Source organism: Callionymus lyra, chromosome 10 (assembly GCF_982586985.1).
Source record: "Callionymus lyra chromosome 10, fCalLyr1.hap1.1, whole genome shotgun sequence".
Classification (NCBI taxonomy): Eukaryota; Metazoa; Chordata; class Actinopteri; order Syngnathiformes; family Callionymidae; genus Callionymus; species Callionymus lyra.
Genome location: NC_141827.1, coordinates 4,434,332 through 4,446,948, shown reverse-complemented (window position 1 = coordinate 4,446,948; position 12,617 = coordinate 4,434,332). Strand labels below are relative to the sequence as shown.

Sequence of the window (12,617 nt, the reverse complement as noted above, 5' to 3'; positions counted from 1 at the left end):
TGTGTGTTCATATGCGTGTGTGTGTGTGTGTGTTCATATGCGTGTGTGTGTGTGTGTGTTCATATGCGTGTGTGTGTGTGTGTTCATATGCATGTGTGTGTGTGTGTTCATATGCATGTGTGTGTGTGTGTTCATATGCATGTGTGTGTGTGTGTTCATATGCATGTGTGTGTGTGTGTTCATATGCATGCATGTGTGTGTTCATATGCATGCATGTGTGTGTTCATATGCATGCATGTGTGTGTGTGTGTGTTCATATGCATGCATGTGTGTGTGTGTGTGTTCATATGCATGCATGTGTGTGTGTGTGTGTTCATATGCATGCATGTGTGTGTGTGTGTGTTCATATGCATGCATGTGTGTGTGTGTGTGTTCATATGCATGCATGTGTGTGTGTGTGTGTTCATATGCATGCATGTGTGTGTGTGTGTGTGTTCATATGCATGCATGTGTGTGTGTGTGTGTTCATATGCGCGTGTGTGTTCATATGCGCGTGTGTGTGTGTGTTCATATGCGCGTGTGTGTGTGTGTTCATATGCGCGTGTGTGTGTGTGTTCATATGCGCGTGTGTGTGTGTGTTCATATGCGCGTGTGTGTGTGTGTTCATATGCGCGTGTGTGTGTGTGTTCATATGCGCGTGTGTGTGTGTGTTCATATGCGTGTGTGTGTGTTCATGTTCATATGCGTGTGCGTGTGTGTGTGTTCATGTTCATATGCGTGTGTGTGTGTTCATGTTCATATGCGTGTGCGTGTGTGTGTGTTCATGTTCATATGCGTGCGTGTGTGTGTTCATGTTCATATGCGTGCGTGCGTGCGTGCGTGCGTGCGTGCGTGCGTGCGTGCGTGCGTGCGTGCGTGCGTGCGTGCGTGCGTGCGTGCGTGCGTGCGTGCGTGCGTGCGTGCGTGCGTGCGTGCGTGCGTGCGTGTGTGTGTGTGCACTGACCAATGATTCGAGCAGTGAAAGGACTTCCTGCGATGTGGTCCTGGTTGTACTTGACCAGGATGTTATAGTCTCCGGGGAGTGTTGGCAGATAACTGACGCTGCAGGTTCCATCTTTGTTGTCCACACATCGGATCTCTGCCTTCGACGGACCCTCAATGGCCAAGTCCAGTCCTCCTGCACACACACACACACACACAAACGTGTGTTTAGTGATCATAACAAAAATAAAAAACCGTTAGAACCATAGTAGTCTTTCTCTGCACTAGGGAGCCCTCTGCTGGTCACTGATGTCAACACACGTCTGTGACACTAACTTGACTTCTATCTATTGGAGTTTTTTTTATGAATAATCACAGACTTTGTTTCACACTCAAAACAACTAGAAATATTAATAACATGGAAACTAAATGTTACTTCATGTTCAAGGTTGTTTGAGCAGTTTTATGTTAAAATAAGAAATCATGCTCATCTATATTTTTATATTATAAAGTTCCATCAGTGCAGCTTCAGATCTCGTACCTTCAGAAGCGTCGTCGGTGAAGACGGTAAAGGTCGCCATCTTGTTTGCGACCCCGTAACTGAGGCCGGGTCCGTAGGCGGTGACGCTGGGGCTGCTGGCGTGGTTGACGTAGAACTGCAGCGGAGACTCTGAGGAGACCACACGACGTGAAGAGGACCCGAACCCCAGAGGAGTCCCTCGGGTCCCGGACCTCACCTGGGATGTGCGAGCCGTTGTACTTGATGTGCATCTCGTGCAGGCCGGCCTCGGTGGGCGAGTACAGGACGGTGACGGTTCCGTCCATGTTGTCGGTGATGAGCGGCTGAGCAGATTTCCCAGAAGGCATCAGAACCTCTCCTGCGGGGAGAGAGTCACATGATCATCATACGTTTTTTCTCAAAAGTATCTTCTCAAACTTCTTCACTTCCTGCAACTTTAAAACTACTAGATGATCTTAAGCTCCGCCCACTGAAAACACTTTTTTTTCTGGAGATGAAATCTTGTTGACCATAACCACACCCACTCTGCTGTGATTGGTCAAGCATGAAGTCTTTATCTCCAAGGGACTTATTGTATAAACAAAGGGGCGTGAATATATCTGACTGGAGGAGTGAAGCCATCATTAAGTCATAATGGACTCTCGTAACCTCTCGTTCGCCCAGATTTCAGAGCAACTTTATAAAGTAATAAAGTGTAAAAAATGGTCATGATGAGGAATTTACTGTGTCTTGAAGAACATCTACTACATGTCAGGAGAGTTCAGTTCATCATTGTTTTTCTTTTCATTTTTTATAAAAGACTTTTTGAGATTTGAACATAAAGATCTTAATTATCAAGTGTTTATTTTAAGGACTTGACATATTAATGCCATTGTTTTTAGTAACCATGTCAAGTATCTTCTGCATCCATCACTCATGGTCCAAACACCTCCTCACACATCCCTCCTGCTGCAGGAGTTCCTTCAAGTATCTTCTGCATCAACAGTTGCTCTCACCAGTCACTTCTCCTTTGGTGAAGGAGAACGGAATGACCATGTCGAAGGGTCTGAAGCCGCTTCCGTTCACGCTGCTGACCGGCTTGAAGTTCTCCGACGTCACCTGGTGAGAAGATTCAATCGTCAGCCGACATGAAAGCAGCGCCGGGGCGGGTGTTAGAAACATGCTGCTCCAGAGGCATCCTGGGAAATAATGCTTTGAGGGAGTGACCATGAGGATGCAGCCGGAGCGAGGAAGAGTGAGAAACATGAAGGTTAAGTTTCCTGCGATCCCATTGGCTGAGAGGAGAGAAAGGAGGAGGCGAAGCAGGCGAGATGAGCAGACACCTGCAACAGAGACCGCGAGAACGAGGGAGGTACCCAGGGTTGGAAGCCGACTCCTGGAGGAGCAGCCTGCTGGGCCAGCGAGCGCTGATCCACGATCACCGGAGCCTCGTCGGTGGCCTGGAAGCGAGTACCAACCACACGTTTAACATCCGAGCGACGAACACGCCGACGATCGTCGTCCATCAGATTTAATTTATTCATGTCATTTTACATCTTTTTTATTGAAATGTTTTAGGTTTAAATATTTTGGTGAATAAATTATTTATTTATTTATATAATGAAAGTTTACATTTTGTTTAGTTTTTTTTAACAATTTAATATTTAAATATTTTGGTGAATAATTCAATTCAATTATTTATATTATGAAAGTTTAAATGTGTTGATTTTTTTAAACAATTTAATTTAATATTTTAATATATCCTAAATTATTATTAATTTTAGTGAATTTTCTTATTCCATAAATTCAAAAATAAATGATCAAAAGACAAGATTTTTCAATCCAATATAAATATATGGTATAATAGAGTCACCAGACAAAAGCAAACGAGTTTAGAGCTACTTGATCAAACTTTAAGCCAATCATGTGACGACATAAAAAACAATGGCTCGTCAACTCATCACCGATGAAACAAAAAGTTTTCAGTGCTCGATTGGATTGGTCTGATTAGTTGTCACTATCATACCAACATTTTTGTATTGAATTCAAAAGGCCAAAAATTTAAAAATATAGAGTTCCTAATCAACCATTAGTATTCTGACACTGATGAACCTGAAGGTCAAGGTCGTGACTTCATACTCCAGACTGGACGACACAATAGACTACAGATCATCGTGGACTCACCATGACTTTGAGGGGACTTCGAGGGATGTTTTCGCCTCCGAAGCGGACGTAGATCACATAGTTCCCAGGTTGCATTGCGGTGTAGAAGATGTCGAAGGTTCCGTCCTCGTTCTCCATGACCTCTGCCTGCACCTCGCTGCCGTCGGGCTGGACCACCACGCAGCTGACCTTCCCCTTCCCGGCACCTTTGGCGTTCACCACCAGACCCAGGTCCTCCCCGATCGCCACGGTGGGTCCGACTCCGGGACCTGAGCGTCAGCGAGACTTGTATGAGGGACCGTCTTGAGGACTCTGCTGCGACGGAGGTTCTGGACCGACCTGTGACGGTGCACTTGGTGGCGTCTCCGGTCGCCGTGGCTCGGACTCTGTACGGGGAGGCGGGGATGTCGTCGCCGCCGTACTTGATGACGATGGTGTACCGGCCGGTCCGGTCGGGGATGTAGGACACCTGGTAGGTTCCGTCACCGTTGTCGTGGATGGACGGCTGTTTGAGCTTCCCATCCTGGTCCTGATCCAGAGGAGACACCGGAGCACGTTTGTTTCCATAGATAAAGAGATTTGAATTTTATTTACAATTAACAGAAAATATTAACAGAGATCGCTGCCATCTTGTGGCCAGAAGTTTAATTACGACACATTAAATCCTCTGCAGCTAATGTGAAATCCTGCAACATCCTGGCGATGACTGAGGACAAGAGGATACAGTGAGTCCAGCAGCTTTTAAAGCTGATGTTTGGACATATTTTGGTTTGAAAACAAATGAAAGCAGTTACGACTTCGTCAAGAGTCATGTGGTCTGTAAATACTACAACACCAGAGTCAAGTACTGGACAATACTACACATATATACTTGTTACTACACTATCACAACACCAGAGTCAAGTACTGGACAATACTACACATATATACTTGTTACTACACTATCACAACACCAGAGTCAAGTACTGGACAATACTACACATATATACTTGTTACTACACTATCACAACACCAGAGTCAAGTACTGGACAATACTACACATATATACTTGTTACTACACTATCACAACACCAGAGTCAAGTACTGGACAATACTACACATATATACTTGTTACTACACTATCACAACACCAGAGTCAAGTACTGGACAATACTACACATATATACTTGTTACTACACTATCACAACACCAGAGTCAGGTACTGGACAATACTACACATATATACTTGTTACTACACTATCACAACACCAGAGTCAAGTACTGGACAATACTACACATTTATACTTGTTACTACACTATCACAACACCAGAGTCAAGTACTGGACAATACTACACATATATACTTGTTACTACACTATCACAACACCAGAGTCAAGTACTGGACAATACTACACATATATACTTGTTACTACACTATCACAACACCAGAGTAAAGTACTGGACAATACTACACATATATCCTTGTTACTAAACTATCACAACACCAGAGTAAAGTACTCAACAATACTACAAATATATACCCGTTACAGCAGTATTACTAAATATGGTATCGTTGACCCTGTATCGTGACGGACCGTTATAAGAACACTCAGTTGGCCTTTTCCCGCGTCCTTGGCGTCGATGCTGAACTCCACAGGGAAGCTGGCAGGAACCCCGTTGGTCAGGCCTGGACCACTGGCTCGGACTTTACTGGCGTCGTGAGTCGGAAGAACCCGGAACTTGAAAGGACTGATGAGACAAAACAAATCAAGACAAATTAGTCTTGTGGTAGACGAGTGGTTGGGTGGTCATAATGTTTTGGCTTCACTGGAATCGTTTCAATTTTTCCGTCGATTTTGAGACAAACATTTCACAGCCATGACTCTTGGGTCGTGTTGATCTCTAGTAATCATAGGATCCTCTGAAGATCCATCAAGAAGGTCTGGCTTGTAAACTGGGTCCAGAACCACCAACTCTGGGATTAATGTTGGACCAATCAAGAGGCTGATGAGACAGAGAGTCCGGGTGGTTCCTATAATCGAGTGCAAATGGATTCTGTCTCTGCTCAGTTAAGATGACTCAGTGCTGTCCCGGGTCAGAACCGGCCAAGAGGAAATCAGAGGCAGATGTTTGTACTTATTCAATTTCACAACGGGTGAAAAAAGATGTTTGCTGCTCATTACCTGCCGGGGACGTCCTCCTCCGCGTACTGGACATCCACGGTGTGCGGACCCTCCAGCGAGGGGGTGTAGGACACCGTCTGGGTCCCGTTACCGTTGTCCACCACCTGGACCGGCTCCGACACTCCCCTGGGACCACTGACGGTCACGGCCAGGGGGGCCACGCCGGCCTTCCTGCAGTCCACCGAGAAGGACTGAGGGAGTTTGGCCCGGACCCCTGAACCCACTCCTGGACCGGACACCTTGACCTTGCTGGAGTCCACGACGTCCTTCACCGGCACCTTGAACGGACTTCCTGAAGACGAACAGAGTCTTGTTAGATCTGGACGACTGACGGTGTCAAGAGAACTTACACCGATTAAAAAAAAAAAAGTCTACATTCAATTTTTTAAAGACCTTCAGATCAAGTAAACGCTGCAATAAAATTTCTCCCCAAATATAAAACCCTTTGTTTTGAGACACATCGTGAAGACAAACTCAGACAAACGTTGTGAGGTTTAAATGTTACCTTAAAATAAACCTAGAAATATGAGTATATCAGTGTCATCATTATGTTAAACAATTTAATTTTACATTTAAAATAATTAATAGTTTTTAATTAAATGGTTGTAATGTTTTTTGTTTTTTTTTAATTAATGAAAACAATTGTAATATTATCTAAATGAATTATTAATCGTTTTTTGCACAAAGATTGATATATTTTAATTCCAATAACAAAAAAAATAAACTTTCTAAATCCAGTATTTCCTAATTTGTAATTCAATATAAAAATGTTTAATAATAGTTCAATCTCACCAGACTAATCCAATCGAGCACTGAGTCACTCGCTTTTAAATTCTCTGTACAATGACCGTTTGTTTTAAAAATATCTAAAATATTACTGTTACTTTTGAATCCTACATGTTTTTGTATCGTCTGGTTGCACTATTACACCAACATTTGAATATTGAATTTTAAAAATACATTTCTTAAAAATAAAAGAAAAAAATCCATTATAAAAAAAACAAAACTAATTAAATCTTTTAATATACAAATATTTGAACATACATTATTCTACAAAAGCATGTTCAAGGTTGTCCAAGTTTCAACATTTGAAATGAATGATGATTATAAATATAAAAGAAACATAGCTAAGCTAAGCTAAGTAGCTACGCTAAGCTAAAAGGCTAAAAGGCTAGAAAGTATCCATTTAAAATATCCGTCACTATTCCAAAAAAATATAAATTATGAAATAACATTCCTGATGCATTAAAAGACTTGATACTTGAATATTTAAACAAACCAGTAAAAACGATGAAGGTAATGTTTCAATAGCTTCAGGCCTGCAGTCTTAAACTAATCCTAGCATGTGTTCCAACGACAAGCGAACCTGCCGACATGTTCCTAACACGCTCAATTACAGCGAGCAGCAGCGTTACCGCCTCGGCTGGAGCTCCACCAGGTCTACAAATCCTTGGCGGCCAAACACCCGGAACATCTGTCTGCAGCCGTCGACTCACAAACACAAACCACATCTGGAGCCATTTTACCTCGACACTGTTTTAGAGACTTGTAAACAATAATGACTTCCACAAACCACCAGACTCTACACTTGTTATTAATCAAGTGATGGATTAACTATCATATCCAAACACATTGTGTCACACCCGTCTGTGTTGGGGGGACTTCTGGGGGGACTTCTGGGGGTCTACGAGACTCACCTGGGATGTGGTCTCCTCCGTACGTGATGTTAATGTCATAGAGGCCTGGAGTGAAGGGCATGTACTCCACGCTGCAGCTGCCATCTTTGTTGTCCTGGCAAGACATCTTGGACTCGGACGGACCCTCGACGGTGATGCCCAGACCCCCGATACCGGCCCCCCTGGTGGACACCCAACACAAGGTCAGTCATGAACAAGAGGAGCCACTTCTTCCTCACAGTCTAACCTAGTGATGATGTTGAAGTGGTTGGTTTTGTTGCTCAGTCCCTCTTTAAGTCCAGGTCCAGTAGCCACCACCCTGCTGGGGTCACATCCCTCCGACACGGACACTTTGAACGGGCTCTTGGGGACCGGAGTGTCGTCGTACAGGACTTTGATGTTGTGGACACCTAGAGAAGGAGAGTCCAACACACAACGTTAGTATGGACTGACATAAAGAGTCCAACACACAACGTTAGTGTGGACTGACATAAAGAGTCCAACACACAATGTTAGTGTGGACTGACATAAAGAGTCCAACATACATGAACATGAGTGTGGACTGACAAAGAGTCCAACACACAAGAACATGAGTGTGGACTGACATAAAGAGTCCAACATACATGAACATGATTGTGGACCGACATTAAGAGTCCAACATACATGAACATGATTGTGGACTGACATAAAGAGTCCAACACACAAGAACATGAGTGTGGACTGACATAAAGAGTCCAACACACAAGAACATGAGTGTGGACTGACATAAAGAGTCCAACACACAAGAACATGAGTGTGGACTGACATAAAGAGTCCAACACACATGAACATGATTGTGGACTGACATAAAGAGTCCAACATACATGAACATGAGTGTGGACTGACATAAAGAGTCCAACACACAAGAACATGAGTGTGGACCGACATAAAGAGTCCAACACACAAGAACATGAGTGTGGACTGACATAAAGAGTCCAACACACATGAACATGAGTGTGGACTGACATTAAGAGTCCAACACACATGAACATGATTGTGGACTGACATAAAGAGTCCAACACACAAGAACATGTAGCTCAGGTCTTCAGCTGGTGTTGTTACCGTTCTCAAAGGGAGTGTACTCCACGCTGTAGGTTCCATCCTTGTTGTCCTTGACCACACAGTCGGTCGTGGCTCCAGATGGATTCTTGACCTCGGCCTTGATGTGTTCTCCACCTCTGGGGCTCAGAGGACGAGCGTCCACAGTGAAGGCCGTCGTGGCTTCTCTGAAGACATCTGTGAAGAGCCTCAGTCAGCACCACATCCATCAAGATCCTCCTGAGCGGCAGAGAGTCCTACCTTCCCCCTGAACACCGGGTCCGAACACTTTGACCTTGGACGTGTCCACGGCGGCGTCCACCTTCACTCTGGCGGGGAAGCCAGTGACGGTCTGGCCTCCGTACTTGAGCATCAGCGTGTACATGCCCGAGCTCAGAGGAACGTAGGTGACGGTGTAGGTGCCGTCTTTGTTGCTCTGCACGTCCGTGGTCGCCTTCAGGCCTGAGACACCTGAGCCACAGATGAACGTTCAAGTTACAACATCCTGATCTGTAGTAACTTTATTTAACACGACATCAGGTTCAAAATCAAAACAACAACAACAGCTAATGCTAGTGATGCTAACGTTTGTCGACGAGAAGATGAACTGAAGGTGTTGAAGTCATGGTGATGAAGAAGATGTGGACGTGATGAAGAGCAACAGGAACTCACCTGAACGTGGTGCGGAGCCGCTGGGGCTGCTGGGAGGAGAGTCCAGAGCCGCCTCCAGACTGAGCTCTCCTGGTCCTGCTCGGGAACAGTCCACGTTCATCACGCTGGTCTCTCCGACCTTCACCAGGAGACCACGAGAGTTGGTTGAAGATACAACTAAACTCGTGCAACAACAATGATGGACACGGTCTCACCTTTCCCCTCTTGAGTCCGGGCCCGGACGCCACCACCTTAGAGGGGTCAAAGGGCATCTGGACGTCGGCTCTGAAGGGGGACCCGGGGATGTGGACCTCCTCGAACAGGATGTTGACCAGGTACTCCCCGGGCTCGGTGGGCAGGTAGGACACGGAGCAGGTCCCGTCGCCGTTGTCCGAACACTCGATCTTGGCCTCGGTCGGACCCTCCACGGTCAGGCCCAGACCCCCGGTGCCGGCCCCTTTGGTGTCGATGGTGAACTCTGCAGGATTTCCCACCAGACCTCCTTCCAGACCTGGACCATGAGCTCGAACCTGAGGGAACAAATGATGATGCAAGACTTCTAGAGTTGAAGGTTGAAATTGTTCTAATTTCATCATATAATCCATTTTATTTATTTTAATAATAATAAAAGAATAGAAATGTGTTAATTTACGCACAGACTTAAACAAATATTGAATAAAAAGGGAATATTTTCAAAATGAATTAAAAATAAATAAATAATTCACACATGGTTTATGTTTAGATTTCAATAATGAAAAAAATATATATTTTTGAATGCATCATTTTTATAGAAGTATATCAGTGTAATCAGAATATTGAATGGTTGAATAAAACATTTTTAATATTTTATTGAAAATGTTTTATTCACCAAAAATATTCAAAGCCTAAAAAATGAAATGTAATCATTTCTTCATTAATTTAATTACATTTTTTTATACTCAAGTACTGAATCATTTTTTATTTTTTTTAAACAATTAAAAAAATATAAATAAAAAATACCACAGATAAAACATATTATTCTCAAAACGAATAAAACACATTTTAAACATAGATTTTATATTTTGATTCCAATAATGGATAAAAAAAAAGGTTTTATTTTGTTAATTCGGTTCCTTTTAAATTCAATATCTTCTGTCACCATCATAACATTATTACACAAATATTGGATTAAGAAATGTTCTTTTCTAATAATTAGTATTAGAATATGTTCTCCTCGGATTCCATTTTAATCTGAGGACGGTCAGAGTGGTCGGCGTCACATGACTGTACCTTGCTGGGGTCCGGAGGCAGCTGACCCTCCACAGGAAACGGGCTCCCAGGGACAGGATGTCCATCGTAGGTCACGCTGACGGCGTAAAGTCCCTCTTCAGTGGGCGTGTAGCTGACCAGGCTGACCTCCGCCTTCTGTGGCTCCACTTTACACGGAACCACTTCCTGACCCGGACTCCGCTGACGACGACAACAACGACGACCGTCAGACTCTCGATGTGAACTCGTCAACGCGCTCAGATGCTCACCACCGACACCTCCAGTTGTCCCTGACCTCCGGCTCCCTTGGTGTTGACCGTGAACTGCTGCTTCTGACCGACCTCCACCCCTGAGACGGAACACGATCAGATCATGTTTTCAAAGGCGACGACGGATGCAGAGAAAAACACTCACGGCCGTTCAGGTCGTCCAGCAGGACCTTGTTCAGGTCCAGAGGGGCGGCCACGCCCACCTTGAACGGACTCTTGGCGATCGGGTCGCCTCCGAACTTCACCTCTACCGCCATCTCGCCCTGGAAATGATGAAATAAATATTCTCAGCATAAATAAACTAATTTTATTGATTATTTAATTCAGTTTTATACATTTGTTTATACTTTTTTCTTAACTCAACTTAATCTTCAATCATTTTAAATACATTTATCTTTTTTTATACTAAACTAGAGTTTTGTATAAAAAAAAGATAGATTATTTTGATTATTAAAGCATTTAATATTTCTATGAATATTTTAATTAAATCGTTTGTAAATGTATAGTTTGTATTTGTTTGTTTTAGTAATAATTAATGTATAAAATTGAATATTTTCTTTTTAATTACATAGAGTTTGATATTCTTATTCCAATAAATAAAACATGTATTTTATTAGCCTTTTAAATTCATTATAAAAATGTTGTTAAACTAGTACCAGAACAATTAATTCATTAAAACAAAATTGAATTATTTATATATAAACATATATTAATACACATCACATTATTTTTTTAGAGATTATTGTATTAAATTGATTAAAAAAACAGTTTCATTTCAACACAATAGTTTCAACGCTTGAGATGTAAAATTAAAATATTCTGATGTCACTGATTCACTTCCATACATTTGATTCTCACTCTATTCAATATTTTAAGATCCTAACTTCACTTCTAAAGTGTGTGTGTGTGTGTGTGTGTGTGTGTGTGTGTGTGTGTGTGTGTGTGTGTGTGTGTGTGTGTGTGTGTGTGTGTGTGTGTGTGTGTGTGTGTGTGTGTGTGTGTGTGTGTGTGTGTGTGTGTGTGTGTGTGTGTGTGTGTGTGTGTGTGTGTGTGTGTGTGTGTGTGTGTGTGTGTGTGTGTGTGTGTGTGTGTGTGTGTGTGTGTGTGTGTGTGTGTGTGTGTGTGTGTGTGTGTGTGTGTGTGTGTGTGTGTGTGTGTGTGTGTGTGTGTGTGTGTGTGTGTGTGTGTGTGTGTGTGTGTGTGTGTGTGTGTGTGTGTGTGTGTGTGTGTGTGTGTGTGTGTGTGTGTGTGTGTGTGTGTGTGTGTGTGTGTGTGTGTGTGTGTGTGTGTGTGTGTGTGTGTGTGTGTGTGTGTGTGTGTGGTCGTACCTGCTGCACTGGTGTGTACTTGACCGTCTGAGAATAGTCGTAGTTGTCGATGATGTCGAAGTCCTTGACCTGAGACGAGAAGCTGACGTCGACCGGAGCTTTGCCGGCTCCTTTGGTCAGCACCGTGAAGTGCGTGGGTTTCCCACTCTCCACGCCCGAGCGACTGATCCCGGGACCTTCCACCTTGACCTTGGAGGCGTCGTGTGAAGGCTCCACCCTGATGATGAAGGGGCTCTGAGGAACCTCCTGCAGGAGAGATGTTCAAACGTCACAGCATGAATGAGGAGCGTCTCAACGAGTCCTACCTTGTCCGTGAAGAGAACCTTGATGGTCAGACCTCCGGCCGCAGGAGGCACGTACTTGACCGTGAAGGTGTCGTTGGCGTTGGGGATGATGTCGAAGTCCACGTCGGCCTCTTTGTCGCTGATCATGTTGGCGTCGCACTTGATGCCCACGGAGACGTCGCCTGAGTCAACAGTGAACGGAGAAACATCAACGACTGAAGCACGACTGAATACTTTACGGTAGGAATGAAGGAGAAGATCCTGTTCACGCTCCGTACCGAGGACCTCCTGAAAGACTCGACTCTCAACAGTACCTTCCTAAACCAAGTAGCATTAGCT

The 12,617-nt window shown here is 43.8% G+C and overlaps 1 protein-coding gene across 5 annotated transcripts in view; it reads right to left on the bottom strand.

The window, feature by feature from the left end:
* flnba (filamin B a) overlaps positions 1–12,617 on the bottom strand; it is a 62,594-nt gene that overhangs the window by 14,321 nt on the left and 35,656 nt on the right. For 2 of the 5 annotated variants that reach the window (XM_087800374.1, XM_087800371.1), the window contains 20 exons: positions 12,300–12,460; positions 11,995–12,240; positions 10,812–10,929; positions 10,667–10,746; positions 10,419–10,598; positions 9,365–9,679; positions 9,171–9,288; positions 8,760–8,969; positions 8,523–8,696; positions 7,669–7,831; positions 7,443–7,603; positions 5,746–6,037; positions 5,158–5,311; positions 3,923–4,112; positions 3,605–3,852; positions 2,797–2,880; positions 2,437–2,539; positions 1,659–1,799; positions 1,463–1,591; positions 944–1,117 (listed from right to left, as the gene is read on the bottom strand). In XM_087800374.1, coding sequence (XP_087656500.1) covers positions 944–1,117; positions 1,463–1,591; positions 1,659–1,799; positions 2,437–2,539; positions 2,797–2,880; positions 3,605–3,852; positions 3,923–4,112; positions 5,158–5,311; positions 5,746–6,037; positions 7,443–7,603; positions 7,669–7,831; positions 8,523–8,696; positions 8,760–8,969; positions 9,171–9,288; positions 9,365–9,679; positions 10,419–10,598; positions 10,667–10,746; positions 10,812–10,929; positions 11,995–12,240; positions 12,300–12,460 — 3,441 coding nt within the window. The remainder of the gene's footprint in view (positions 1–943; positions 1,118–1,462; positions 1,592–1,658; positions 1,800–2,436; positions 2,540–2,796; positions 2,881–3,604; positions 3,853–3,922; positions 4,113–5,157; positions 5,312–5,745; positions 6,038–7,442; positions 7,604–7,668; positions 7,832–8,522; positions 8,697–8,759; positions 8,970–9,170; positions 9,289–9,364; positions 9,680–10,418; positions 10,599–10,666; positions 10,747–10,811; positions 10,930–11,994; positions 12,241–12,299; positions 12,461–12,617) is intronic. The other 3 variants (XM_087800373.1, XM_087800375.1, XM_087800372.1) reach the window with 2 other exon arrangements.